At 36.6% G+C, this 26450-nt stretch overlaps 1 protein-coding gene across 5 annotated transcripts in view; it reads right to left on the bottom strand.

Annotated features, from left to right (window-relative positions):
* Window positions 1-15557: 15557 nt before the first annotated feature.
* Window positions 15558-26450, bottom strand: part of ARHGAP12 (Rho GTPase activating protein 12) — a 112304-nt gene continuing 101411 nt past the window's right edge. For all 5 annotated transcript variants that reach the window (XM_040645273.1, XM_040645275.1, XM_040645274.1 and 2 more), the window contains 7 exons: window positions 24347-24449; window positions 22791-22907; window positions 20786-20884; window positions 19406-19483; window positions 19172-19306; window positions 18815-18917; window positions 15558-17956 (listed from right to left, as the gene is read on the bottom strand). In XM_040645273.1, coding sequence (XP_040501207.1) covers window positions 17782-17956; window positions 18815-18917; window positions 19172-19306; window positions 19406-19483; window positions 20786-20884; window positions 22791-22907; window positions 24347-24449 — 810 coding nt within the window. In that variant the 3' untranslated portion in view covers window positions 15558-17781. The remainder of the gene's footprint in view (window positions 17957-18814; window positions 18918-19171; window positions 19307-19405; window positions 19484-20785; window positions 20885-22790; window positions 22908-24346; window positions 24450-26450) is intronic.

Below are 26450 nucleotides of genomic sequence, written 5' to 3'. Positions count from 1 at the left end.
CTTGGTCTGCTCCCCTGTTGGGGGCATATATATTTATAATTGTCATATCCACTTGTTGAAGCTACTTCCTTTAAGAATAATATAGTGCCGGGCGCCTGGGTGGCACATGGCGGTTAAGCGTCTGCCACCCCGGCTCAGGCGTGATCCGGCGTTATGGGAATCGACCCCAGAGCTCCTCTGCTATGAACCTGCTTCTTCCTCTCCACTCCCACTGCCTTAGTGTTCCTCTCTCCGCTGGCTTCATCTATCTCTGTCGAATAAATAAATAAATAAATCTTTAAAAAAAAAAAAAAGAATAATATAGTGCCCTTCTGCATCTCTAACTATAGTCTGTAGTTTAAAATCCAATTTATCTGATATGAGTACCCCAGCTTTCTTTTGAGGTCCATTTGCATGAAAGATGGTACTCCATCCCTTACTCTCAGTCTGAATGCATCTTTGGGTTCAAAATGAGTCTCTTGTAGACAGCAAATGGATGGGTCATTTCTTTTTATCCAATCTGCAACCCTGTGGCATTAAAGCAAGAATTTAAACCATTAATGTTAAGGCTGAGTACTGAGAGATATGCTTTTAATTCTGCCATGTTGTCAGTAAAGTCTTTGTTTGTATTGGTTGTGACTTTCTGTTTTGTATCACTCTTGGGGCCTATTACTTTTATAGAACCCCCCGTAATACCTCCTGTAGGGCTGGTTTCGTGGTTACGAAATTGGCTAGTGACTGTCGATTCTGAAATGTCTTTATTTCTCCATCAATTCTGAATGACAGCCTTGCTGGATAAAGGATCCTTGGCTGCATGTTTTTCTCTGAAAGAGCTTTAAAAATGCTCCCCCAACCCTTTCTCTCATTCCAGGTCTGTGTAGACAGGTCTGACGTAATTCTGATGCCTTTGCCTTGGTACGTGAGAAATTTCTTTGCCCTGGCCGCTTTCAATACTGTATCCTTGGATCTCATATTTGCGAATTGCACTATGACGTGACGTGGTGTAGGTCTGTCATGGTTGAGCTTGGGAGGGGTCCTCTCTGCCTCTTGGACACGAATGTTTGTTTCCCTTGCTAGATTAGGGAAGTTTTCAGCTACAATTTGTTCAAATATCTCTTCTAGACCTCTGTTTTTCTCCACCCCCTCGGGGATGCCGATGATTCTAACATTGGATCGTTTCGTTGAGTCAGTAATCTCCCGTAGCCAACATTCGTGGGCGTGGATTTTTTTAAGACCATCTTCTATTTTTATTTTTTCCTCTATTAACCCATCCTCCAATTCACTAACCCTTTCCTCCGCTTCCGTGACCCTGGCCGTCAGAGCCTCTAGTTTTGCCTGCATTTGGCTCATAGAATTTTTAATTTCTGTCAAATTCGCTCTCATTTCCGCCCTTAGGGATTCTATATTCTCAGTAATATTTTCCTGAATACTTTTTTCAAGTCTACTCATTATCTTGACCATTGTTACTCTGAATTCCATTTCTGATAATTTGGTTACATCCATATCCGTTACTTCTGTGGCAGAGGCCACTGACTCACTGTCTTTTCTTTGCTGGGGGGGGGCTTCTCCTTCTTGTCATTCTGATGAAGAGAGGTTGCGGGGTTTCCAGAGCCCAAAATTATTGACTGGGTCCCAGGCCGTGCCCCTTGTTTTATAGGGATCTTAGAGATGTGGGCTTCTTCTTTAAAGATTTTATTTATTTACTTATCTCAATACTCAGCGCTGGAGATGTTCATTTGTAGAGATCCAGATGCATCATCCTGCGTCTCAGGCTGATTCCGTGGTTATTTAGGCTGGTCTGGTACCTATCCAGCTCAACTCAGGGGACCGGCTGAAAAAGGGGTCCCCTACTCCTCCGCCATCTTAACTCCCCACATCCAGCTTTCCATATTTTGAAGCTGTGTAAATAGCTGCATGAAATTTAGACTTTTTATAATCTTTCCGGTAGACTAGCTCTTTTATCAACAGGAATACCTTTATCTCTGATAATGCTTTTTTGCCTTAAATCTAACTTATAACTCCAACAGCTTCATTTTGTTAATGTTTACATGGTATATCTTTTCCATTCTCTCACTTTAAACTTTTTTGTATATTTGCATGACTCCTATAAATAGTATATTTGTACATTTTGGTTTTGTTTGGTCCAGTATGATAAACTTTTAAGTAAAGCATTTAATCTGTTTACATTTTTCTGTATTATTTTTGTTCTAATTTATCATGTTTTGTTTTCTATCTTTCCCACCTATCCTGCATTACCGTTTCTCCCCCCCTTTTTGAATCCTATGGTTTTCAGTATGTCACTTCTTTTACGATAGCTTATTAGCTGTATATTCTTTTACTACTCTTTTGATGACAAGAGATCAAAGATTACAGCAAATCTCCCAACTAAATCTGATATAAATTAGTACTTTCACCACTTCCTAAATAATGTCAATACCTCAGAACATCTTGCTCTGTTTGATTCTCATCGTTTGTTTTATTATTGTAATGTATTTTAGCCATACAATACACACATACACACATGCGCAAGCCCCACGAATCACACCTACATACTTACCTTTTACTACATTTTATTTCTTCCTTAGTCTCCATGGTTTCATTTGGGATTTTTTTTCTTCTGCCTATTGGAACTACATTTACCATCTTGTTTATCAAGAAAACACTAGTGACAAATTCTCTCCATTTTTATTCTTCTGAAAGTTGTCTTTATTTTTCCTCCTCTGTGAACAATATTAAGGGGGTTCTGGACACAAGTTCAATATGTGGGAAGTAGGGGGGTGGTTTCCCCAGGGCAACAAACAATTCTGGGACACCAGGGGAGTGTCCTACAGTTTAATTCAATTCTTTTTTTTTAATATTTTTTTTATTATGTTAGTCACCATACAGTACATCCTTGGTTTTTGATGTAAAGTTCGATGATTCATTAGTTGCGTATAACACCCACTGCACCATGCAATACGTGCCCCCCTTACTACCCATCACCAGCCTATCCCATTCCCCCACCCCCCTCCCCTCTGAAGCCCGCAGTTTGTTTCTCTTCTCCCATAATCTCTCATGCTTCATTCCCCCTTCTGATTACCCCCCTTTCTTTATTCCTTTCTTCTTTTTTTTTTTTTAATGATTTTTTATTATATTATGTTAGTCACCATACAGTACATCCCCGGTTTCCGATGTAAGGCTCGATGATTCATTAGTTGTGTATAACACCCAGTGCACCATGCAATACGTGCCCTCCTTACTACCCATCCCCAGCTTATCCCATTCCCCCACCCTCCTCCCCTCTGAAGTCCTCAGTTTGTTTCTCATAGTCCATAGTCTCTCATGTTTCATTCCCCCTTCTGATTACCCCCCTTTCTTTATCCCTTTCTTCCCCTACTGATCATTCTAGTTCTTATGTTCCATAGATGAGAGAAATCATATGATAGTTGTCTTTCTCTGCTTGACTTATTTCACTTAGCATTATCTCCTCCAGTGCCGTCCATGTTGTAGCAAATGTTGAGAACTCGTTCTTTCTGATAGCTGAGTAATATTCCATTGTATATATGGACCACAACTTCTTAATCCAGTCATCTGTTGAAGGGCATCTCGGCTCCTTCCACGATTTAGCTATTGTGGACATTGCTGCTATGAACATTGGGGTGCATATGGCCCTTCTCTTCACTACGTCTGTATCTTTGGGGTAAATACCCAGTAGTGCAATGGCTGGATCATAGGGTAGCTCAATTTTTAACTTTTTAAGGGACCTCCACACTGTTTTCCAGAGTGGCTGCACCAACTTTCATTCCCACCAACAATGTAGGAGGGATCCCCTTTCTCCACATCCTCTCCAACAATTGTTGTTTCTTGCCTTGTCTATTTTTGCCATTCTAACTGGCGTAAGGTGGTATCTCAGTGTGGTTTTGATTTGAATTTCCTTGATGGCTAATGATTTTGAACATTTTTTCATGTGTCTGTTAGCCATTTGTATGTCTTCATTGGAAAAGTGTCTGTTCATATCTTCTGCCCATTTTTTGATTTGTTTATTTGTTTCTTGTGTATTGAGTTTGAGAAGTTCTTTGTAGATCTTGGATACCAGTCCTTTATCTGTAGTGTCATTTGCAAATATATTCTCCCATTCCGTGGGCTGCCTCTTAGTTTTTCTGACTGTTTCCTTGGCTGTGCAGAAACTTTTAATCTTGATGAAGTCCCATAAATTCATTTTATCTTTTGTTTCTCTTGCCTTTGGGGATGTGTCATGAAAAAGGTTGCTTTGGCTGATGTCGTAGAGGTTGCTGCCTATGTTCTCCTCTAGAATTTTGATGGATTCCTGTCTCACATCAAGGTCTTTCATCCGTTTGGAGTTTATTTTTGTGTATGGTGTGAGAGAGTGGTCAAGTTTCATTCTTTTGCATGTAGCTGTCCAATTTTCCCAGCACCATTTATTGAAGAGACTGTCTTTTTTCCACCGGATGTTTTTTCCTGCTTTGTCAAAAATTAGTTGCCCAAAGAGCTGAGGGTCCATTTCTGGGTTCTCTATTCTACTCCATTGGTCTATGTGTTTGTTTTTGTGCCAGTATAATGCTGTCTTTGTGATCACAGCTTTGTAGTACAGCTTGAAACCTGGCATTGTGGTGCCCCCAGCTTTGTTTTTCCTTTTCAACAGTTCCTTGGTGATTCGGGGCCTTTTCTGGTTCCATACAAATTTAAGGGCTATTTGTTTCAGTTCTTTGAAAAATGTCATTGGTATTTTGATCGGGATAGCATTGAAAGTGTAGATTGCTCTGGGTAGCATGGACATTTTAACTATGTTAATTCTTCCGATCCATGAGCATGGAATATTTTTCCATCTTTTTGTGTCTTTTTCAATGTCTTTCAAGAGTGATTTGTAGTTTCTAGAATATAGGTCCTTTACGTCTCTGGTTAAGTTAATTCCAAGGTAACGTATGATTTTTGGTGCTATTGTAAATGGGATGGATTCCCTAATTTCTCTTTCTTCAGTCTCATTATTCATGTATAGAAATGCAACTGATTTCTGAGCATTGATTTTGTATCCTGCCACATTACTGAATTGCTCTATAACTTCTAATAATTGGGAGTGGATTCTTTTGGGTTTTCCATATAGAGTATCATGTCATCTGCGAAGAGAGAGAGTTTGACTTCTCCTTTGCCTATTTGGATACCTTTTATCCCTTTTTGTTGTCTGATTGCTGTTGCAAGGACTTCTAGTACTATGTTGAATAATAATGGCGAGAGTGGGCATCCTTGTCGTGTTCCTGATCTTAAGGGAAAGGCTTCCAGCTTTTCCCCATTGAGAATAATATTTGCTGTAGGCTTTTCATAGATAGTTTTTATGAGATTGAGGAATGTACCCTCTATCCCTACACTCTGAAGGGTTTTAATCAGGAAAGGATGCTGTATTTTGTCAAATGCTTTTTCTGCATTTATTGAGAAGATCATATGGTTCTTGACTCTTTTCTTGTTGATATGATGTATCACACCGACCGATTTGCAATAGTTGAACCACCCTTGCATCCCAGGGATGAATCCCACTTGGTCATGATGGATAATCCTTTTAATGTACTGTTGGATTCTATTAGCCAGGATCTTGTTGAGAATTTTGGCATCCATATTCATTAGGGAGATCGGTCTGTAATTCTTTTTGATGGGGTCTTTGCCTGGTTTGGGGATCAAGGTAATATTGGCCTCATAGAATGAGCTTGGTAGCTTTCCTTCTGTTTCTGTTTTTTGAAATAGCTTTAGAAGAATAGGTATTATTTCTTCTTTGAATGTTTGGTAGAATTCCCCAGGAAAACCATCGGTCCTGGAGTTTTGTTTTTTGGAAGTTTTTTTTTTTTTTTATCACTGTTTCAATCTCTTCATAATTAATTGGCCTGCTTAAAAAGTCAATTTCTTCCTGTTTCAGTCTTGGTAGTTTATAGGTTTCCAGGAAGTCCTCCATCTCTTCCAGATTGCTTAATTTATTGGCATAAAGCTGTTGATAAAAGTTTCTAATAATCCTTCCAGTTTCTTTGGTGTTGGTTGTGACCTCTCCCTTTTCATTCATAATTTTATTAATTTGGGCCCTTTCTCTATTCTTTTGGATAAGTCTTGCCAGTGGTCTGTCAATTTTATTTATTCTTTCAAAGAACCAGCTTCTAGTTCTGTTGATCTGCTCTACTGGACACCATGTATCAGGAGATAGTGTCAAATCCCATATGTTAAGGGTTCAATCCTCCAAGACTCCCCACGTTTCCAACTTTAAATGCCAGTTGGCAAGCCCAGGCTATCACCTGGGCTTCTGGCAGACTGGCTATCAATTGGAGGTTCCAATGACCCCCCCCCCTTCCTTTGATTAGTTTGCTAGAGCAGCTCACAGAACTCTTGAGAAGCATTTTACCTATTAAATAACTGGTTTATTATAAAAAGATAGAACTCAAGAACAGCTGGATGGAGGAGATGCATTGGGCAGGGTATGTGGGAAGGGACACAAAGCTCCCCTGCCCTCTTCTAGGTGCGCCACTGTCCCAGCACCTCCATGTGTTCACCAACCTGGAAACTCCCCAAACCCTGTCCTTTTGGGGTTTTATGGCAGTTTCATTTTATAGGCACGAATGATCAAATCACTGGCCGTTGGTGACTGATTTAACCTCCAGCCCCTCTCCTCTCCATAGAAATGAGGGTGGTGGGACTAAAAGTTCCAACCCTCTAATCACATGGTTGTTTCCCTTGGCAACCAGCCCCGTCCTCTGTCCTCCCGTCCTCCCGTGCTCCAAGTCAATTCATTAACATAAACCCAGTTGTGGTGGAAAGGGGCTTGTCATGAAGCCCTCCATTTCACCTTTATGGCTCTGAAGCAATTTCAGGAACTGAGGACAAGAGACCGAATATTGTAACAAAAAATTCTCCCATTGTTCAAGAAATCCCAAGTGTTTGGGGAACTGTAAACCAGGAACTGTGGGCAAAACCCAAATACAGATGAGAAATATATGTCTGATCATTCAAAATGACCAAATACATATTTCTCATAATTCACAATATCACAAGTATAGAATTCTAGGTTGGCAGTTTACACTTTATAATATTTATTGGGAAGTCCACAGTCAATTTTACTATTGCTCATTTGAAGGTAATATGTCCTCTTTCTTTCCAATTTTTGGCAGTTTCTCCATGACGCCCTAAGATGCAGTTTTGTGTTTATTCTGCTTGGTTGTAGAGGTTCCTCAACCTATGGCTTTCCAATTTTCAATCTCTTTTAGACAATTCCCAGCCATTATCTCTTCAAATAATGCTTCTGCCATATCCTCTCTCACCTTGCCTGGAACTCCTACATGTATGCTAAATTTTTTTCACCATGTGCTATATAACCCTTTTGTTCAATTCTTTATTTTCTATCCTTTTCTCTCTGAATTTCAGTTTGGGTATTTTCTTTTGACATATCTTCAGGCACAATTCTCTCTTTAGCTTTGTCTCATATGTAAGCTCACTTTTACAGTTCTTAATTTTGGTTCCTATATTTTTCAGTCCCAGAATTTCCATTTGAATCTTATAATTTCTAGTTCTCTACTGAAATGTTTGATCTTTTCATTTAATGTCTTGAACATGCTAATCACAGTTTTTGTAGAGAAGGACAATGGCGGTAATATTTGGAACTCACATGTAACTGTTTCTATTATCTGTTTTTTCTATTGATTTTCATCAATTATTGTATTCTCTGTTCTTTTTATTGAATGCCAGACATTGTTTCTTTAAAATTGTGAAGTAGATATTCTGGATAATCATATAGTCCCACGTAGAGGGTAAATTACTTTTAAAATTGTAAACATATTCTTGCCCTCTTCCTTATTGTGGTATAATTTGCATACAGGGAAATTCAGAGACCTTAATAGTTTGAAGAACTCTGACAAATACATAACCCATAACCCCTATCAAAATATGGCACATTTGATCACTTCTTATGCCTCCTTCCCAATAATTTCCCTCTCCACAGAAAATAAATTTCAAGAGATGAATGTATAAACAAATTGTGGTATACACACACAATGGAATACTACTCTGCAATAAAAAGACTGTGATACACACGTCATAGGTTCTGGGTAAATCACAAAACATTCTGCTCAAAGAAGTTGAACAGAAAAGAGTGAATATAGTATGGTTACATTTACATAAAACTCAGGAAAAGTCAAATCTAATCTATAGTTATAGAAAGCCCATCAGTGGTTGCTTGGGACCGGGGGTAGAGGAGATATGGGCTGAAAGGGGGCACATGGAATTTCTGGGAGTGGTGAAATGTTGTGTTGACTGTGGTAGTGGTTTACACAGGTATATGCATTTGTCAAAACTAATCAAACTGTACACTTAAAGTAGGTGTATTTTATTACGTGTAATAATATTTAAAAAGGTGATCCAGGTTTTCTAGTTTTTCTCAGCTGGAAGATTCATCTGATACAAGTTAATCTGCCACAGCAGCCAGAGCATAAATGTAGTAATGTCATTTTGCGTATTATGTCGGCCACATTGCTTAATATTCCCAGTTCTGTATTATCTGCAGGTTTTAATGCTTTAAGTCATTAACAGAAAAATTTTAACAACATGGTATTAAGACAAAGTTTTCGGTCACTCCAAAGTATTCTGGTATCACCAAGCTACCTCATTAGTACTCTCACTATTCAACAGCTGGATATTTCTCTAAAAATAACAGAAGATAATTTAATCTCTTTATCCACAGGACATCGTGCGCAACTTCATCAAAGTCTTTGCTGAATCCAAGATTGTATTTACAGCATTCATCAACCATTTTTTAACTTCAGAAAAAATTGTCCATTTTGAGATTTATGAATATTTTCTCTATTAGCTATCAAACCTCACTGACGTATGTTTTCGGACTCCATCTGCAACTTCTTCAAGAAGCAGAAGCATACTGGGATGTAGTTGGCCTGGTCCTGGAGATAGGGTCATTTAAAACTTTTCATGGCTTTTCTTTGTTCTGCAATCATCTCTCTACATTACTTATTTTATACTTCCCTATTTGAAGGTTATTTTGCTTGCTGGAGATGTATGCCTTGTACGTCTTAATCTGAATATAGCTTAAAAGACACTTTCAGCGGATGTCAGGATAGTTGAAGGCCTAAGTCAATGGATTATTTGTGTGTTATAGAATCTATATTAAGCAGACTTTCTTTCGGATCTTCTAAATAGGTAAGTGGCACCAGGTAATTATACTAAAGTGCTGCATATTTCCTTTTATTTTCTCTTAAATGCTCTTCATCATGCTTCCAATCCTTAGATTCATATATTTCCCTACAAATAAATAATCTTACTTAGATATCACACAACTTGCCTTTCCTATTCAATCTATTCCGCTTGAACCTTAATATATTTCCCCATTTTCATCTTGTATAAAGTATAATTTTGAAAATTCTCATAATGTAATACAAACCACATGCCCTTTTTAAACAGATGCCCAAAAGATTTGCTTTTCTTAATAGTCTAATAATTTCACTAGCCCATGTCTTGGTATTGGTTATTTTAGGTCAATGTTAGTTATTTGCTGTGCTTTTCCAAAACAATTTCAATTTCTTTCCTAATTCTGGGGTTCTTGAAATGTTTTTCTCTTGCTTGATTTTTTTTTATGAACTCCTGGTAATTTATGTTTAATCTTCTTTTCCTATCTTCAATGACACTTTTTAATCTTTAAAAAAAAAACTTTCCTTATATCTTTGATTCAAAAATTTTTTATTAAAAATTTTTAAATTTTTTTTCTTTATACCTTCTGTTCCTTTTAGGGTATTGTTTTATTTATATGCTCTTATGTTTCTATTTACAATTCTGAAATATTTCCTTCTATTTCTAATTCTTTCCTGAGTTGTCAAGCTATTTCTTATAATTCTGTTTTATGTTGTTCTTTCATGTCTTAGGTCATTTCTAAGACTTTGAGTTCCTTTTGCAATAATAGGTTACAGTTTTCTTTTGTGGGCATGTGTTTTCTGGCATGCCTCCATCTTCCACACAGATGTTACTCTGCTCATTTTTTCTTATAGTTTTATATGGGATTTGGCCTTGATACTATTTTGTTCATTTTTGTATAAAATTAATTTTCTTGAACTTTTGAAATAGGACTCAGAAAAGCTTCGTTAACAGATTGATTCTTGTGTTGTTTTTGCATTGTGTTAAAAAAAACATGACAGCTTCATTCCTGGGATTTCCTGGCTCTACTTCCTTTCCACACTTTGAACTAGACAATCTTTTTGGTCTATTGTCCCTATCCTATTCAATTTTGATTCCACTCTCAGCAACCTATTTTCAATGTGACTTGTCCTGGAAGAAAGCTTGGACTAGTTGGTTTTGAGAATTCCCAGAGGCTAGAATGTTTTAGCCCCTTAAGTCCTGATGGTTATATTTTCCTGTTCTCAGATCTAACAGATGCTACCCTGTTGCTTCTTTCTTGTTCCTCTGAGACACCAGTATCATTGCAGATCTTGGAGGTGTTGGTGCTTTAATCTCACCTACTAGTATCTGGAGGGTTGTGAGGATGCCTCATTACCTACTTTTACCATCAATGTGATTATGTGTTGTTTTAATGTGTGAATTGAAAAACTATTCTGTCCCTGCCACCATCTTCCCAGAATCCTCTCCATGTATTTAATTTTACACAGAAGTATGATGTGGATTTCTTGTGGAACCACTGTTATTAAGTCCATGCTTTTCCTAACACTTTCGTTGAAAATGTTCCACTTCACATCTTACTGTTTCATGCCAGGATGATCCATTTGTTTGGATCTCAAACCAGGCCTCATCAATTGAAACTATGCTTCATCAAAGCCTTCAACATTTCTTGTAGTTGACAAACTCACCTTACTTCACCTCAACAAGTACTCAAGAAGTATGTCATTCTTAACATGTTACCCAATTATGTAGCAATAAATCTTAGCTCAATCTCAATAGACTGGCATGACCACGACACAAGCAGCCAACTTGGAAGGCACACTAATAAAACTACTTGAGATCGGCCATTTCGAATGCACCTACTTGAAACAGGTATATGTCAGAATTAAATATATACCAGCTGTCATATTACCATTCTCAAAACTATAAACATAAAAGCAGGGATCCCACCAGTTTTGTTTACCATTTTATCCCCAAAGGCTAACACTATGCTTTAACACCTAAAACAAATACACTGAATTTGTTTAATGAATAAATGGGCTCTTAGCAGATTCTTGTATTAACTCTCTTTCCAACCTCCTATTCAGTGGGAGAGGTTTCAGTACTACCCAACGTTTAAAACAGCAACTGCATATTGTCTGATGCCAGCTTTGTAGAAGCATTCATGCCAACTGGATATGCTATAGTCCTTCAGAGTGATAAGATGGGTAAAGAAGGTTGTCACTGTTTTGGCAATGCTCGGACAATCCATTTGGCTAATATAACAAGTCAGGAGACAAGGACATGATCAGAGAGGGCAGTCATAAGATGCAGCCAGATGTCAGAAATGTTACATCACATCTGGTCAGCTAACGTAACGGGTTGAATTCCGGGAACCTCAGAGTCAGAACTGGGTCATCCAAAGACACTGGGATTGCTCCTTATAAAAGGTTTAGTTTCCTCCTTGACACAGCTGTGTTGGCTTCCCTAGAGGCCTTTGATTCCTCTTGAAGTGTAACTCCCCTCCGGGAAACCTGGACACCCTGGACACCAGGGCCTCAAGTAAGTCTCAAAACAGCCTCTGTGAGTAGCCACTCATCGGGGCCTCTAAAGCAAACAGCAACTACTGAGAGGAGGGGAGGGGAGATAAAAGGGCAGGCAGAAGACAAGACACAGAAAGAAGCATTTCACATACCAATGTACTTCTTAATGAGCAGATGGGAAGAGGGTTTTGTGAGTTAATTTCACTACATGGCAAAGCTTTCACACCCTAGGATTTGCTTAAGTCTGAACTGAAGCATTCTGTCAATGGGTTGGGTTAATGAAAATAAGCGACAAACTATTAAATTCACTACCTAGAAATATTAAGACACTTATTAACAGTAAGCCTTTACAACAAGGTTGAAAATACAACAGCAGCATTTTCTTCAACCAGAGCATTATATATGTCAACTGTGCACGGTAGTACCATCTCTGAAAGAATCTTGCCTGGGACCATTAAAATTAACACTTTGATAAAGATAAAAATGGAAAATGCTAATTACCACCTAGTCTATGGAATCTACGCACCAGGTCACTGCTCATGCTTGAGCAAGCATCTGGTGAAACCATGTGCAGATCGACTGACTTGAGACTATCAAAAAGCTTCCTACATCCATGGCTAGATGTCACTCTCATTTAGAGAGACATTTTGTATGTAGGCTCTTCAAGACCTCCACTACCTCAGAAAGGGCACTATTAAAAATCAAAAGTAGGGACACCTGAGTGGCTCAGCTGGTTAGGCATCTGCCTTCGGCTCAGGTCATGATCCGAGGGTTCTGGGATCGAGTCCCCCATCGGGCTCCTTGCTCAGCAGGGAGCCTGCTTCCCCCTCTGCCTGCTGCTCCCCCTACTTGTGCTCTCTCTCTGACAAATAAATAAAAATTTTTAAAAAATCAGAAGTAAATACAAGGTGAGGGAACTTGGATCTCAAGAGAATGCGCTAATTAGAATAATTTCTTTCGTTATTGTTTCTAAAATATGATTTCAGAAAATCTTCCCCACCAAGGTGAAAATTCCTAATATCTAAATATAAGAATACTGTGACATAGTCTCAGAAATATTATCTCATAGTACAGCATTCCTACATTTCCCAGAAAACAATGTCAACTGAAGCTTTTCTTAGGCCACAGTTTCAAACTGATTTTCACCAAACTGCAAGCATTTTAATGGAGCTGTTAGAAAAGTCAAATCACATTTAGCACCCTTCCAGCCCCCCCCCCCATGGGACATATATGAGACAAATATTCCTTAAACTCTTTCAGTGTCATGTACTTGAGACAGGCATGAGGGAGAATTATGAAATAGTATGTAATGCTTTAGAGCATATATTTTTTGAAAGAATTTTGTATTTTGTTCTTGCTTATTCCTCACAACCAACCGTCTATAACAGCAGTGTCCAGAATTTCCTGTGAGGATGAAAATGCTCTGTATCTGTACTGTCCAATACGGTGGCCATAAACTCCACGTCACTACTGAACATTTGAAGAGTGGCTGCTGTGACTAACTGGATGTTCATGTTTTATTTAATTTTAATGAAATTTTAAGTTGCCACACGTGGCCAGTGGCTACAATATTGGACAGCACAGTTCCAGAACTCAAGTGAAAGCAGATATCCATATTAAACAGAGATTAATGAACACAATGGCCAGTCCAGAATGTCAGCAGGTAGAAAAAGAACCACTCAAGTCTGATGATTTGCCCGGGGAAGGAGAGGGATTCTGGTTTACTATTTATACAACTAAAGCGAGGAGAGACTACCTACCCACTGCCACCTACATCTATATTCATAATAGATGTACACGATCTATAAGAGAAGTTTCAATATGCCACACAAATAAAAATTAACTTAGCTTGAAAACAGATGCTCCCAATATGTAGAGAAGTTACTAGTTTCTTCCTCCAATGATATTTGAATATGCCAGATATGCTTTACATAAATGATCACAAACTTTAAAGAGACATAATTAACCAAGATATTTCTTCCCTTCAGTTTTAGGCTTATCATTTTGTGCTTCCATAAAGTAAGGCTATGAATGGGAGGGTCCCTATTGGTTCTTTCCGGCTTTATCAATCAATGAGACTCAGTTTGACTTGAGTGTCTAAGAGTCCCATTTCTCTTGCCTAAATATAAACAATCTCTCAAAATGCCCAGGAGGAGAAAGAAGGCCTTGAATGTTATGCAGAATCTTCACCAGTCACTCCACCATGAGCTGATGGAGTTTGAGGTCCACCTCTGCAAAGGCCCTGTTGATAAGAGTTGCCACAGCCTCATTTGTTGCTCTGATGTCACTATGAATTTTATCAACATCACGAGATTCACAAGTTTCAACGCTACTTGCAACGTGAGCCACAACTATTAGAACTACCTGATTCAGCTACCAGCATTAACAATTTAAACATCCTTACCAGAAACGGTTTTTCTGAAAACACGGAGAGGAAGTAAAACAAAGGGGGGGTGGGGGTTGATGAGAAAAAGTAAGAAATCAGACTTCAGATTCTAAATACATTTTGTAGTGGTTTGTTAAACAGTTACCTTGTTCTACAAGTGCTCTGTTTATGAGAGTACCATGAAAGTGCTTTTTTTTTCTTTCCTTTTTTCCTGTGGGAGAAGGGAAGCAATGAAGGAAATGAAAGAGTTCATTTAAGTGCCATATTCACATAAGGCTAATTTGTAAAAGCTCTATCCAGCTGAATATATTTACAGCCACCACTGGCCCACAAAACTTCAGTTGAGAAGACTAATTGAGATTCTTCAGGAGAAGTCCCTTGTCTTTAGTAGTTGCAGAATGTCTCATTAGGCATTCTGTACGTCCCCCTTCTCTAGAATACTAAGTCTGACTGCTTGGCCTGGGTCTGCGGCTTGTGAATTTCCAATAGATTCGAATACACCATTATTGTAAGGCTGGTTTTGTTTTGCAGCACCATTTGCTTTTTGGTTTTTTGTGGGGTGGTTTGTTTTTTGTTTTTTTATGGTTTAAAACTAAAGTTTCATTTAACAGAACTGTATTAGTTATATTGAAATACTGTTTAAAAAACAAACAAAAACAGAACTGTGCCCCACATCCAGGAATGTAACATACAGGCTACAGTCCCTATTAAACGCCGTCTCTAGTCTTGTACTAGAAACGTGCTTCCTATAAAAGAGGATCATTAGAGCTGATGGCTAGAGTTCAGAGAGACTAGCAAACTCCATAAAATCTTATTTTCTACCCATTTTCAATTCTCTATATAGATGCGATCTTTGAGCATTTGACTTTTATTAGGCCAGAGAGAGCATGACGCCCATTTGACTATTTTTATTTTCTTCTTTACTAAAATGACATGCTGTAGACTCCTCTGTGTTTTTTAAATGCCTAAAGATGTTGGAGAAATTACTGTCATGGGAAACTACATGTTTACTTTAAATATTTAATTAGAGGGTCTCTCCCACGAGCTGGAAAAGAATCTCTTAGCAAAATTACAGAATAACGTTTTCCTCTCACTGCTATCTTTACATCTAGTATTACAGCCTTACAAAGAAGCGTGGCATGGAACTAAAATGGCACAAAGGTCTCCAGGTATCTGCCATTGTTACTGAGTTTTCATCTGTAGGTAAGCAGTGACACGCGTGTGCGCACACACACATACATTTATATACACATCCACGTGTATGTGTACATAACACATCTGCCTAAGCCCAGTTTGGCTAATTATTCCATTTGTGCTTTTCCCATAAGAAAAAAAAAATATGCAGAGTTGCCTCTAACTAAAAGGTAACATCATTCTTCCAGAGTAAAAGGTAAAATTCCTTACAGTTGTAAAATTTAAATAAGTGTTTTTCTTCTAATTAAATGTAATAACTTATGTGAATATACGATTTCTTTCAATTTCCAACTACTTTTCTAAAATGACATTCTGAAGGAAGGCCTATTAGCAAATGAAATTCCAGTGACAATTTATTTCAGCCTTTAATATATTTTCTACTAAAAATCAAGTTGTCAAGACAGGAAAATATTACTGGTTTTGTTATTACAAAAAAAAAGTGAGAATTTTTAATTCACAAAGGATGAAAACACAAGACACTGATCTCACCGTACATACGATATTACAATAAACTAGTTAGCTGTAGACTAATAAAACATTTAAGACTCCACATACAAACATATGTACTTTGAAACAAGAAACACAAGACAATTTTAATCTTTGTTATGTCCACAGCTACCAAGAGAAAGAGCATCACTGGTTTGAGTCTAATGGTTTTGCTGGCATACAATCACTATATAGGCCAGTTCTAAAGCATATTGTATTGTTCAAAACATTGTTAGGCAAATATAAACATTCTCACTTGGGGACTTTCTCTCCCTGCCCAAAACAATCTGCTTTCCATAGCTATCAAGTAGCTTGGTTTGTTACCAATTTAACAAGACCACAACAACAAACAATATTTTTGCCACAAAACTCAGGTGAGAGATTTTTAGACAGATCATACAAAAACTATTTGTTCCCAAGGAAGGCAATCTGTAAATTACAAATGCAATTCTAAGAAAAGGAGTCTTGGTCACAAATCATTCGCTTTCAAATATTGATGAAGAAATAAAAATTGGAGGGGGGAGAATGGAGGAGGTATTGACATGGCAGGGAGTAGAAAAGGTGTGAAAAAATAAGGAAAATATATTTACCACAGGAAATATTGAATTCAGTTGATTTTTTTAAAATGAGGTATGCCAGTAAATGCAAAAACAAGAAAAAAATTAAAACCAAAATGCACATTTCCAATGGAAAATCTCTAAACCTCTTATAGTTTTCTTTATTCAGATTAGACATTTCATATACATCAGTTAATCTAGAAAAATACATCTTAAAATATCTTCAACAGACCATGCTCTCTGTAACAAAACCTTCCAAACCCTGTTTTATTATACAAATCAATCTACATTAGTAATGTAAAAAGAAATTCTCAAATTTAGCAATGTCATTTTCCATTTGACATCCATCTAATTTACATATGGGTTTCCACTATTCATACTGCAGTTAGAATTCTGTAATAAATTTTTTTCTAATGTATTCTGTACATATTAAATTATCTAAAAGGTTCCTCTTGTAGTGCATTTACCATTTAGCAAGTCTATTCAGTATTTTTCCAGTACCATTTGCATTACAGTGATTTGCCTGTAAATGTAATTAAAATCTAAAAGTGCACACAGTTAAGTTTCTCAAATAACAGCCTATTTCTGGAGGAAACCTAATATTCACGGAAAAGATTACCAATATCATGATTAGAAATGTCAGGTTAGAATGTACTCTGAGACTATACAACAAAATTATATACATAAGCTAAAGGACATTAAGTCTTTAGCTTATATTTACATCAAATAATGTCTGTTTCCACAGGGTCATACCAAGAACTCAGTATGGCACTAGATATAATTAGGATTGTTAGCTACAAATCAGCGTAGCACAGACAGCCCCAAAATACCCTGAACTGACTTATGCTAAACTAAACTCCAGTATATCACAGTGTGTGAAGAATATTAGTGTGCTGCCCAAACAAGCGACTAAGACATCCACCCGATAAGGATGGTGTGCAACACAGTGACGGTGGCAAGCCTTCGCCAAGGGATTACATCTGGGTTATAATGAGCTGCAGCACTTAAGACTGCCACTGCATGCAGAAACCCTGAAAAAGAAATACACAGGTTTCCAAAAGGATATACTTCATTTTGTTTAGAATGCCCAAGAGCGTCTTCACAATAACTGACAGTGAGTACTGTTCTATCAAGTGGTGAATCTAACGAATCATGAGAAGACAGTCTACATTATCCAGTTCGAGAAAAAAAAAAAATGTAGTTTTCTTACCAAATTATCCAGTGTATACGACTGGTTAGAATCGCAAGTTTTGATTTTTACTGAAATTCAGAGTATGAAATGCAAACATTCAGGATAAAATTAATTCAAAAATCACACACAGTTGTATCAACTTGCAACGAAGCAGCAAATATGAGGGCCTAACACACATCTTGACTCTCCCATTCCCTTCTGATCCCTCAAAAAAGTGCAAAATCAAAGAGTCACTGCTTGGTCCAAAAATAAAATACATCATATGTAAGGGTTTGAAATCTGATGGAATCCAGCTTCTGTTCCACAGGTTGTCTTCAATAAGAATCAACGCCCGAAGATGGAATTTATTTCCAGTAGAATTAATTCTACAATCTGATTTTGGTAGACAGTATGAACTGCTATATTACCAGTCTCTTTCTCTGGCTTTAACAGAGTGGGACCAAAAACAATTGCTATACTCTGATAGGTCATTCGGTTTTTTTCTCCATTTTCTATAACTCTAAGGGGGGAAAAATAAATTGTTAAAAGAGAAAATAAAACATACAAGAGGAAAAATTCTTCAAATTGTACTATAAACAGTTTGCATTTAGAAATGAGAAATAGTGCTAATTTTCCTAAGACACATACAAGCTACTTAAAACCAAGTAGAATTCAGTCCAAACATCATATGAAGGTTTCTTTTGGACAAACACAGATGAAAGGTATAATTATACATATTCTAACAAACTTTAAATGTGTGATATTTCAGCTTAGTGTTTAAAGTAACATACAGACTTAAGTATGAACTACAATTCAGGTAACAATAATTACTCCACTAGGGTGATGGGGAAAAAATTTCATTAGGATACAGAGATTAAATTTTCATTTTTACTAACTCTATGTTTGTTTGTTTGTTTTTAAATCTCCTTCATTGGGTTAATATATTTTACCATTCTAGTGTTGTCAGAAGGCAAATATCAGTTATTAAAATGGCTACGTAGTAACCTGAAAACCATGATGGCTTTCTTCTAAGGTAATTTAATAAGTCCTCATTTAATAACCAAGATCTCATCTTCAGGTTAATAAACTTAAACAACAATTTCTGCACTTACACATTAGGCATTAAATGCTTCGCATATAATATTTACTTTAAGTAAATATTTTTCATACCAGACCATTTACCTATGAGGAACAAGGCCCAAAGGAGTTCTCTTTTTCAAGTTACAAAGACAGCAAGTAGCACAGCTGGGATCTGAACCAGGGTTTGAGGGACCCTGGACTCGTGGGTACTATACCACACCTCATAACCATGCATTTCTCTTATCTTTTTCTTTTTTTCTCCCTAATTACTATTTCTTTTCTGTGGTGAACCTCTTACCTTTTGAGATGTCTAAAAAGAATCTGCATTGTATCCTGATTTGGCTTTGGCAACTGTCTGATTAGGTCCTTAACAGCAGTGACTCGCTGTCTTGGTTCTTGTTCTAAAAAAAAAGAAAAGAAAAGAAAGAAAATCATAATAATGAGAGATTATGCATGAAATTGAAAACAGTGACATAGTTTAGAACCTGACATTTGGTAATACACAGTGACATCTGGTGGTCACATTTAAAATTTCTGAAGTAAAAAAATCCTTTGAAATAATTTAAAAGAAAAGATCAAACAGAATGCAGCGGCCTAATCGGTACAGAGGACTTTCAACATGTAGAAAAAAAATTGAGTGTAATGACATACTTACTAATTGCGTTAACAAAATCATTAAAATGGTTAAATGTAAAAAGAGGTTCTGGTAATTCTCGAAAAAACATTTTGAGTGCTCCAGTAATAACATGAATATCTTCCCATTTACTATCATTCAAGTCCAATTTCTCATCTGAAAAACAGAACAGGAAATTTTTTAAAATAACTTTAAACCGACTCTTACAGTTATGAGTGCTTTTTTTGCACATAACAATTGGGAGTATGATCTTACCATGATTGACTGCAAATCTCAATTTCTGGATCACTGCAAGGTTGCCACTTACTCTGTATATCCCATCAACATCCAAACCTAAGAGAAAATTACAATATTTTTGTGTTTAAAGTAGGTGTTTGCCTCTTCTAAAGATCCTTGCGTGTTTCAGAATCCTTATTCATTAACATGAGCCTAAAATCAAATGGGCAAATACTTTTCCTCTAACTGGCTTTTTATAGATGCTTGGCAGAGAGAAAGGGGGTGGAGATACACTCTGAATCTGTTTAATAAACAGCAACAATTCTACTTTGTTTATCATGTAGACTGTGGATCATCTCAAAAAAAATCATCTCATTAAACTTGAAATACTAACAATTTAAGATAAACTTCTACACCTGGGGATAGTTCTGAAAGTAAAGGAAACCAAGAGATAAAAATAGCCCATTATTTTGCACATTTCATAATGTAAATGTACATATTAAAGCATTCTTTTAAAAATGGTGGTTCTATTAAGTGCTTATAATAAATAAACTTAATAACCAATTAAAATAAAGGCTCTATAAAAACAACTGATAATTTGATAGTTTATTCATTCCCTTTAATTTGTGGAATAGAATCATGTGAAATTCGCCCAATTAAGCCTAAAAAATCCAAATATTCATTAAATCATAATGCTGTACACATTTAATGAAGCACGTTATCTGACGTGCTATTCGTAGAACTTCAAATAAAGGCACAGTGTCTCTATTGTCATGTTGACAAAAAGGCAAAGACAAGTTCCAAAACTGACAGAAATTACAAATTATGCAAATGTTTTAATTGTACAAGAAGTTTTTGATGATGTACAGGTACAAGTTAATGTGATTACCATGATAATTATTTTATGTAAAACTAGTATAAATATTACATTAAAATCAACCAAAATATAAATTGGTTTAAGTATTATTCAACAGGAAATGACATAAGGTTTGTCTATTTAGACACCTCATAGTTGACTTAACAGTTTTAAAATGTCATCTCATTTTTATCATAAAGAGAAGCAACTTTCTCTTGGCAAGTAAACACAATCTCCTATCTTCTACACTGTCAAATCACTTCTTAATAAACTCAGTTTCATAATCACCACCTTCTTCATTTTAAGCAAAGGCCAACTCCAAATGGCTTCAAAGAATACTTCCACTTAATCAGCTAGAAGTGCTGAATATTCAACAGGTGCCTGCAAAGGTCTTAATTTAAAACAGATACTTGTAACCATTAAAACATGTAAGTTTTTGCAAACAAGATGCTTCTTTTAACATCTTACGACCGTTCCATCATTGAAAATCATCAAAATCCTAGGATTTTGATGGCAAAACAACGGGTTAGTGTGCTGAACATAGAAGAAATTCATTTTCTTACCATAGGCTTCAACATGTTCAATGCATAACTTCACAAATTTTGGCACTGTGCCATTTTCTCTCTGACAAAGATTAGCGAGATTGGCTCCAAACACCTGATCTGAAAGAGATTTATTTTTTAAAATAAACCACCCTGCTAAAATTTAGTTTGCAAAATGGCGCCCCATTCACAGTGCTATAGAAAGACATTCAGTGCACCCAGACATGGTCTGCTGTGACTCCTGCCTTCTGGGGTCTGCCTACCCATTCCAACTCCACTTCAAACAACTTTCCTGCTTTACTAAACTCAATGAACACCCCATTTTTACCTGACAGTCTTAGTTTTCTATACCTTTTGCAGAGATCCATCCTCTCCCCCAAACTTAGCTCCTTTTTACCACTCCTGCCCTCAGCTAAAATGTCATTTCCTTAGAAAAACTTTATGATCAGCCTAAGGTGACCCAGTTATAGTCCCTCTCTATTTCATTACTATGGTAGATTCTTCATAGTAATCATAATTCTCTTGTCTGTCTCTTGTTTTTATGTAAATTTCAAGGGCAGGGACCTTGTAATTCTCAAACCAATAGGTATTCACGGCACCCAGGCTCATGCCTAGCACTTAGTAAACACCTGAATAATTTTTTTTTAAACTATTAAGACAAGCCTGGTGCATACCCATCGTGTGCCAACCCTTGATTTCACAAAGTGTATTTCAAAGGCTGTTCTATAAGACTTTCAACCCAACACTTCTGAAATGCCACATTAGTGCTAACTATTGAGGAAAACAAAATATCTGAAGTCCTGAACACCACCAAAAAGCAGCAACAGTTTATATTTCTCAATAAAAAGGCCTGGTGAAAAATTAACAGCAATTTCTATTCACTGATTTGTCAGGCTTTTTTTCTTTTTTTAAAGTTCCAAACTTAATATACTAAATTCGTATGTGTTATCTGGGAGTCCCTGTTTACCTATAACTCTTAAGGCTGTTAATCTGAATCACTTAATTAACCGAACTCTACCAGAAGTTTTAAATATCTTTTTAATGAAACCCATTTGCGTATTTTAATTTAGAAGCTTTGCAAACAGATGTTCCAGTGATGGTCTTTTTTAGAAACTTCAAAGACAGATATGTATGTTATATATTACCTTTACCTATGTCTTTATTTACTAATTAATGTCACTGAGTCCTGTATTAGAAAATTTTATCACTGAAATTAAAAGCGCTTGTAAGAACTAAAGGTGTATACAAGTACATGTGATTTTAAAGAATACTCTGTTAAGAACTTGTTAGTGCATTATTGCTATTGTTGCTTACAAATGAGATAATAAATATAAAAATTAGGAAAAACACCTTATACTAATTTTAAAATCACCTGAAATGAGAACGGAAGGCAAACAATCGAGATAAAATTGTTCAATATTTTTCTTCTTTCTACTGTGATAGTGATGTTTCGTTCAAAATGTCTTCTGATCTGTGCATCTCAAAACTAAAAATCTTTTTCTTTCTAAAAGATTCTACTTATTTGAGAGAGACAGAGAGCACACGAGAGAGAGAGAGAGAGAGAGAGAGAGAGAAAACGCATGAGCAGGGGAAGAGCAGAGGGAGAGGGAGAAGCAGGCTCCCCACTGAGCGGGGTACCTGAAGTGGGGCTCGATCTCAGGACCCAGGGATCACGACCTGAGCCAAAGGCAGACGCTTAACCAACTGAGCCACCCAGATGCCCCTCAAAACTAAGAAGATTTATTGTCATGTCTTCTATCCATCCATCTCACCCCTGTAGTTCCTCCAGTACAGGGTCTCTAAAAACTTACTTTGGTATTTATCTCTGCTCAATGCCTTAGTGAAACTCTCTGTGTGCACTGAAAAATCAATTTTCATCACTCAAATGTATTTTAAATCAATGAACCTGGTAACTTTAAAGAATGAAAACATTTTTACTGTTCAAAAAATTTTCAGTTTTTAATTTAAAATGTCTTATTTCTGATTCTGGCCAAAGTTCATGATTAAAAACGTCACTTCTACCTACCTTTAATATAACCTTTTTCACGAACAGCTTGCAAAGTGGGGCGCCGTGTAAGAAACTTCTTTAAGTTTTTCTTGGTTTTTTTCTGTTCTGAAGAATCTATGCTAGACACTTTCGCGGCTTAATACAAACAGATATTAAGCATTTCATAAAACAAAAACTTTTTAATAAAAATTTTTCCACCTAGAACTCAAAACATATTAATTTCATATGTAAAAATCATAGTTATAAATTCAGTTATTCTAACTTTAATATAGTTAAATAGTAGTATGTCAAGAATCAAGCTAACACAGACCCAATTTCAAAGTGACAAACTAAACAAAACATTTCATTTTTCTCACTAAACACTGACTACAAACTGTACCTTCTTTGGTATATGTACTAAGATACTAGTTATTCTAATTTATACTCATTATTTCACAAATGATACTACTTATCTCCTTTGACTCTCCATCAGTTTTAGAAGGTAAAATGATGAGGAAAAACAATGTGCATAAAACATAAACAAAAAAAGTCCCTATCCTGCAGCAGACTTACTGAACTAGGAGTCCAGAGATATATATATATCCATCTCAATTATGTGTACTTTAAGCAAACCACATCTCACCATAATTACCTCTAAACTAAGAACAGGACCACCTGAAAATGTCCTACAATGCCATAACTCTGATTTCTTTTTTGGTTCCAATAAAAAATATCCAAAAACTAAATTTCTTGAAAAGAACTATATTTGAGGAAAGTTGAGAGCACACAGAATGTATTAGTAAAGCATTCAAATAATCAAATTTTCATGTGTTTACATTGTTATAATGTCAGTTAATAGGCCTAACCTTCATTAGAATGTGGGAGAACAAAAATAGAAATGATTTTCTAATCATTCAGTTAATCCAAAGGCCAAAAATTCTCAGTTAAATGTGGAATTGTTAAAATACATTTAACGAGTTCAGAGCCACAGGTAATGGCCTATCTAATAAACAATGTAATTCACAAGGGGCCTGCATTAAAAATGCTACTCTTAAGTTTGCTGGCTTTAGCTCATCACACACACACACACACACACACACACACACACACACACACACACACGCTAATGGTCTGGAGGTATGAATGCATGCAGCTGCACCTGCACAGACATATCCTAGTCCAGAGATGGCTGCCTGGTGTCCAGTGTGAACTATGGTACATGTCCCATGACTTTTGACTTCTTCAAGTGTAAGATCCTATCTAGATCTTAAGCAGTAATTATATATTTTTAAATCAGTATAGTTCAGCTTCCTGGATACCTCAACAGAAATGCATTCTAATACACTTTTCTTCTCTTGAAGGACCACATCTTAAAATTAGTAAGATGCTGTAGGGGTGCACACGATGAGGCTGAAAAATGACAAGGAGTGAACAAGGAGAGATACTCCTAAAAAACTAAGATTGCAAATACCTAACGTTATGATTTCCTGGTAACACTGGAGATTCCATTCAGCCTTTATGTATTTAAAATATTCGAAAAGCTAAGAGAAGATGTTCAGTCAAGCGACTAACAAAATAGGTAAAGAAGAACTTACAGCGAAGCTTCTTAGGGTCCTTATGGTCCTTCTCCTTATCATGCTTTTCTATTCCTGGGGAATCTGGTATCTCCTCTTCAATTGCTTCATCAGTTTCTACTGTCTATTGATTAAAGATTTCCCAAACACATATTACACTTGAGATTATTTTAGATGTAATAGAATAATTCTCAGAATAATCAGTAACTGATCCTCCCAAATGATTTTAGGGAACCAATTAGTATATAGTATATATGAGTCAGACACTTGGTAAATCTTCAGAAAAATATTCTTTTTCCCCTATAGAGGGGGAATTCATTAATTCTGAATTTCAAAAAAGAAAAAAATGCTGACTATTCACAGGATAATGCGTTTATACACCGATGATGAGGCTATCTTCCCTCATGCAGAGCAAACGCATAAGAATGACAGTAACAAGAGTTAAGAGGTTCTGACCTACAAGAGAGAACACGATGAAGCTACATTCTGTGCTAACAGTACAAGAGAAAGCTAACTAGCCAAGGGCACGTTAATTTTTCACACCAACGATCTTTTCAAATTATACTTTGTATCAATAGCTAGTAATAGCACTCACAGATTCATGAATGTTGAAAGAAATCCTAGAGCTCATGTACAGCCTAACCAAAGTCACTTTCTCAAGTTAAAAAACTGAAGTGTCCAAAGGAATGTTGATTTCTAGGTTCTTTACTCTGTTCCACAGGTCTGTAGATCTACCCTGGTATGGACAGCATGTGTATTAATTAATATAGTTACAGAAGTCTTGACATCTGATAGAGCAAGTCCTCCATTTTCTTCTTCAAGAGTGTCTTGGGTATTTTTACCAAAATTCTGGTATGAATTTTAGAATAAGCTTGCCAAGTTCCACCAGAAAACCTACTAGCATTTTGAATGAGAATCAAAAATCTCGTCTATAAATTTATACATCATTTGGAAGAACATTTTATCTTTACATTATTGAATCTTTTAATCCATGATATACTTCTCATATAATTAGATTTTCTTCAATGTTTCTCAAAAAAGTTTTGCAATTTTCCCTGCAGAAGTCTGGTGCATCTTTCTTTTTCTTTTTTTTTCTTTTTTTAAGATTTTATTCATTTATTTGACAGAGAGAGAGACGGCCAGCGAGAGAGGGAACACAAGCAGCGGGAGCAGGAGAGGAAGAAGCAGGCTCCCAGCGGAGGAGCCTGATGTGGGGCTTGATCCCAGGACTCTGGGATCACGCCCTGAGCTGAAGGCAGACGCTTAACGACTGAGCCACCCGGGGGCCCCCTGGTGCATCTTTCTACATCTATTATGTATATTTCTACAGTATCTTTTGCCGCTTTGTAAACAGTATGTATTTTAAATTTCATAGTCAACAATATGTTACTCTCTTTTCACTTGGCTTATTTCCTGATCCTATAGGCTTCAATTAAAACAACAACAACAACCCACTTTCTCTGCAAAAGGCCTTCCTGGACCCCTAACACTAGGTTGGCCTCTACCTAATCAGTGTTTTTACAGTAAGTTGTATATCCCTCACCATCATAAACCTCATCACATTTCACTGTATTAACTGCCCAGTTGTCGGTCTTCAGTAATCCTCTGTCTTTGGCTGTAAATTCCACACAGAAAGGCGTAGCACCTGGTTGCATGCTGCTTTATCTCCAAGGCAAAGCACTCCCACATTTGTTAAATGAATGCAGCCATACCTGCTTTCAAGGGATTGGGAACAGATTACAGTGACTAGAGCTGAAAGCCCATACTGGGTAGAGTAGAACATACATGTGAAATGATAGACTGGGCTCAGGTTGTTGAATTTTAATAAGAGTCACAGAAGCTTTACTGAGCAGGAGAGTATTATTGAAGTTAACACTAGGGAGTTTCATATAGCAACGCTATTAAGAACAGATTGGTGAGGGATGAGATGAAATAAGAAAAACTGTTTAGGAAGTGACTCTCATCTAACATATAAAGTTCTGATGATGGTTTCAGGAGTAAATGGAAAAGAAGAGACAAGATTCAGAAATATACAATATTACAAACTGCAAAGGAAGAATATTTATACAGACGGGTGAGTAACTGGCTAGAAGCGTTAAAGGAAGAGGAAGAGTTAATACTCAAG

The sequence above is a fragment of the Ursus maritimus genome, unplaced genomic scaffold (genome assembly GCF_017311325.1).
Source record: "Ursus maritimus isolate PB19 unplaced genomic scaffold, ASM1731132v1 scaffold_31, whole genome shotgun sequence".
Taxonomy (NCBI): domain Eukaryota; kingdom Metazoa; phylum Chordata; class Mammalia; order Carnivora; family Ursidae; genus Ursus; species Ursus maritimus.
Note: the sequence above shows the minus strand (reverse complement) of the source record. Positions and strands in the feature narration are given on the sequence as shown.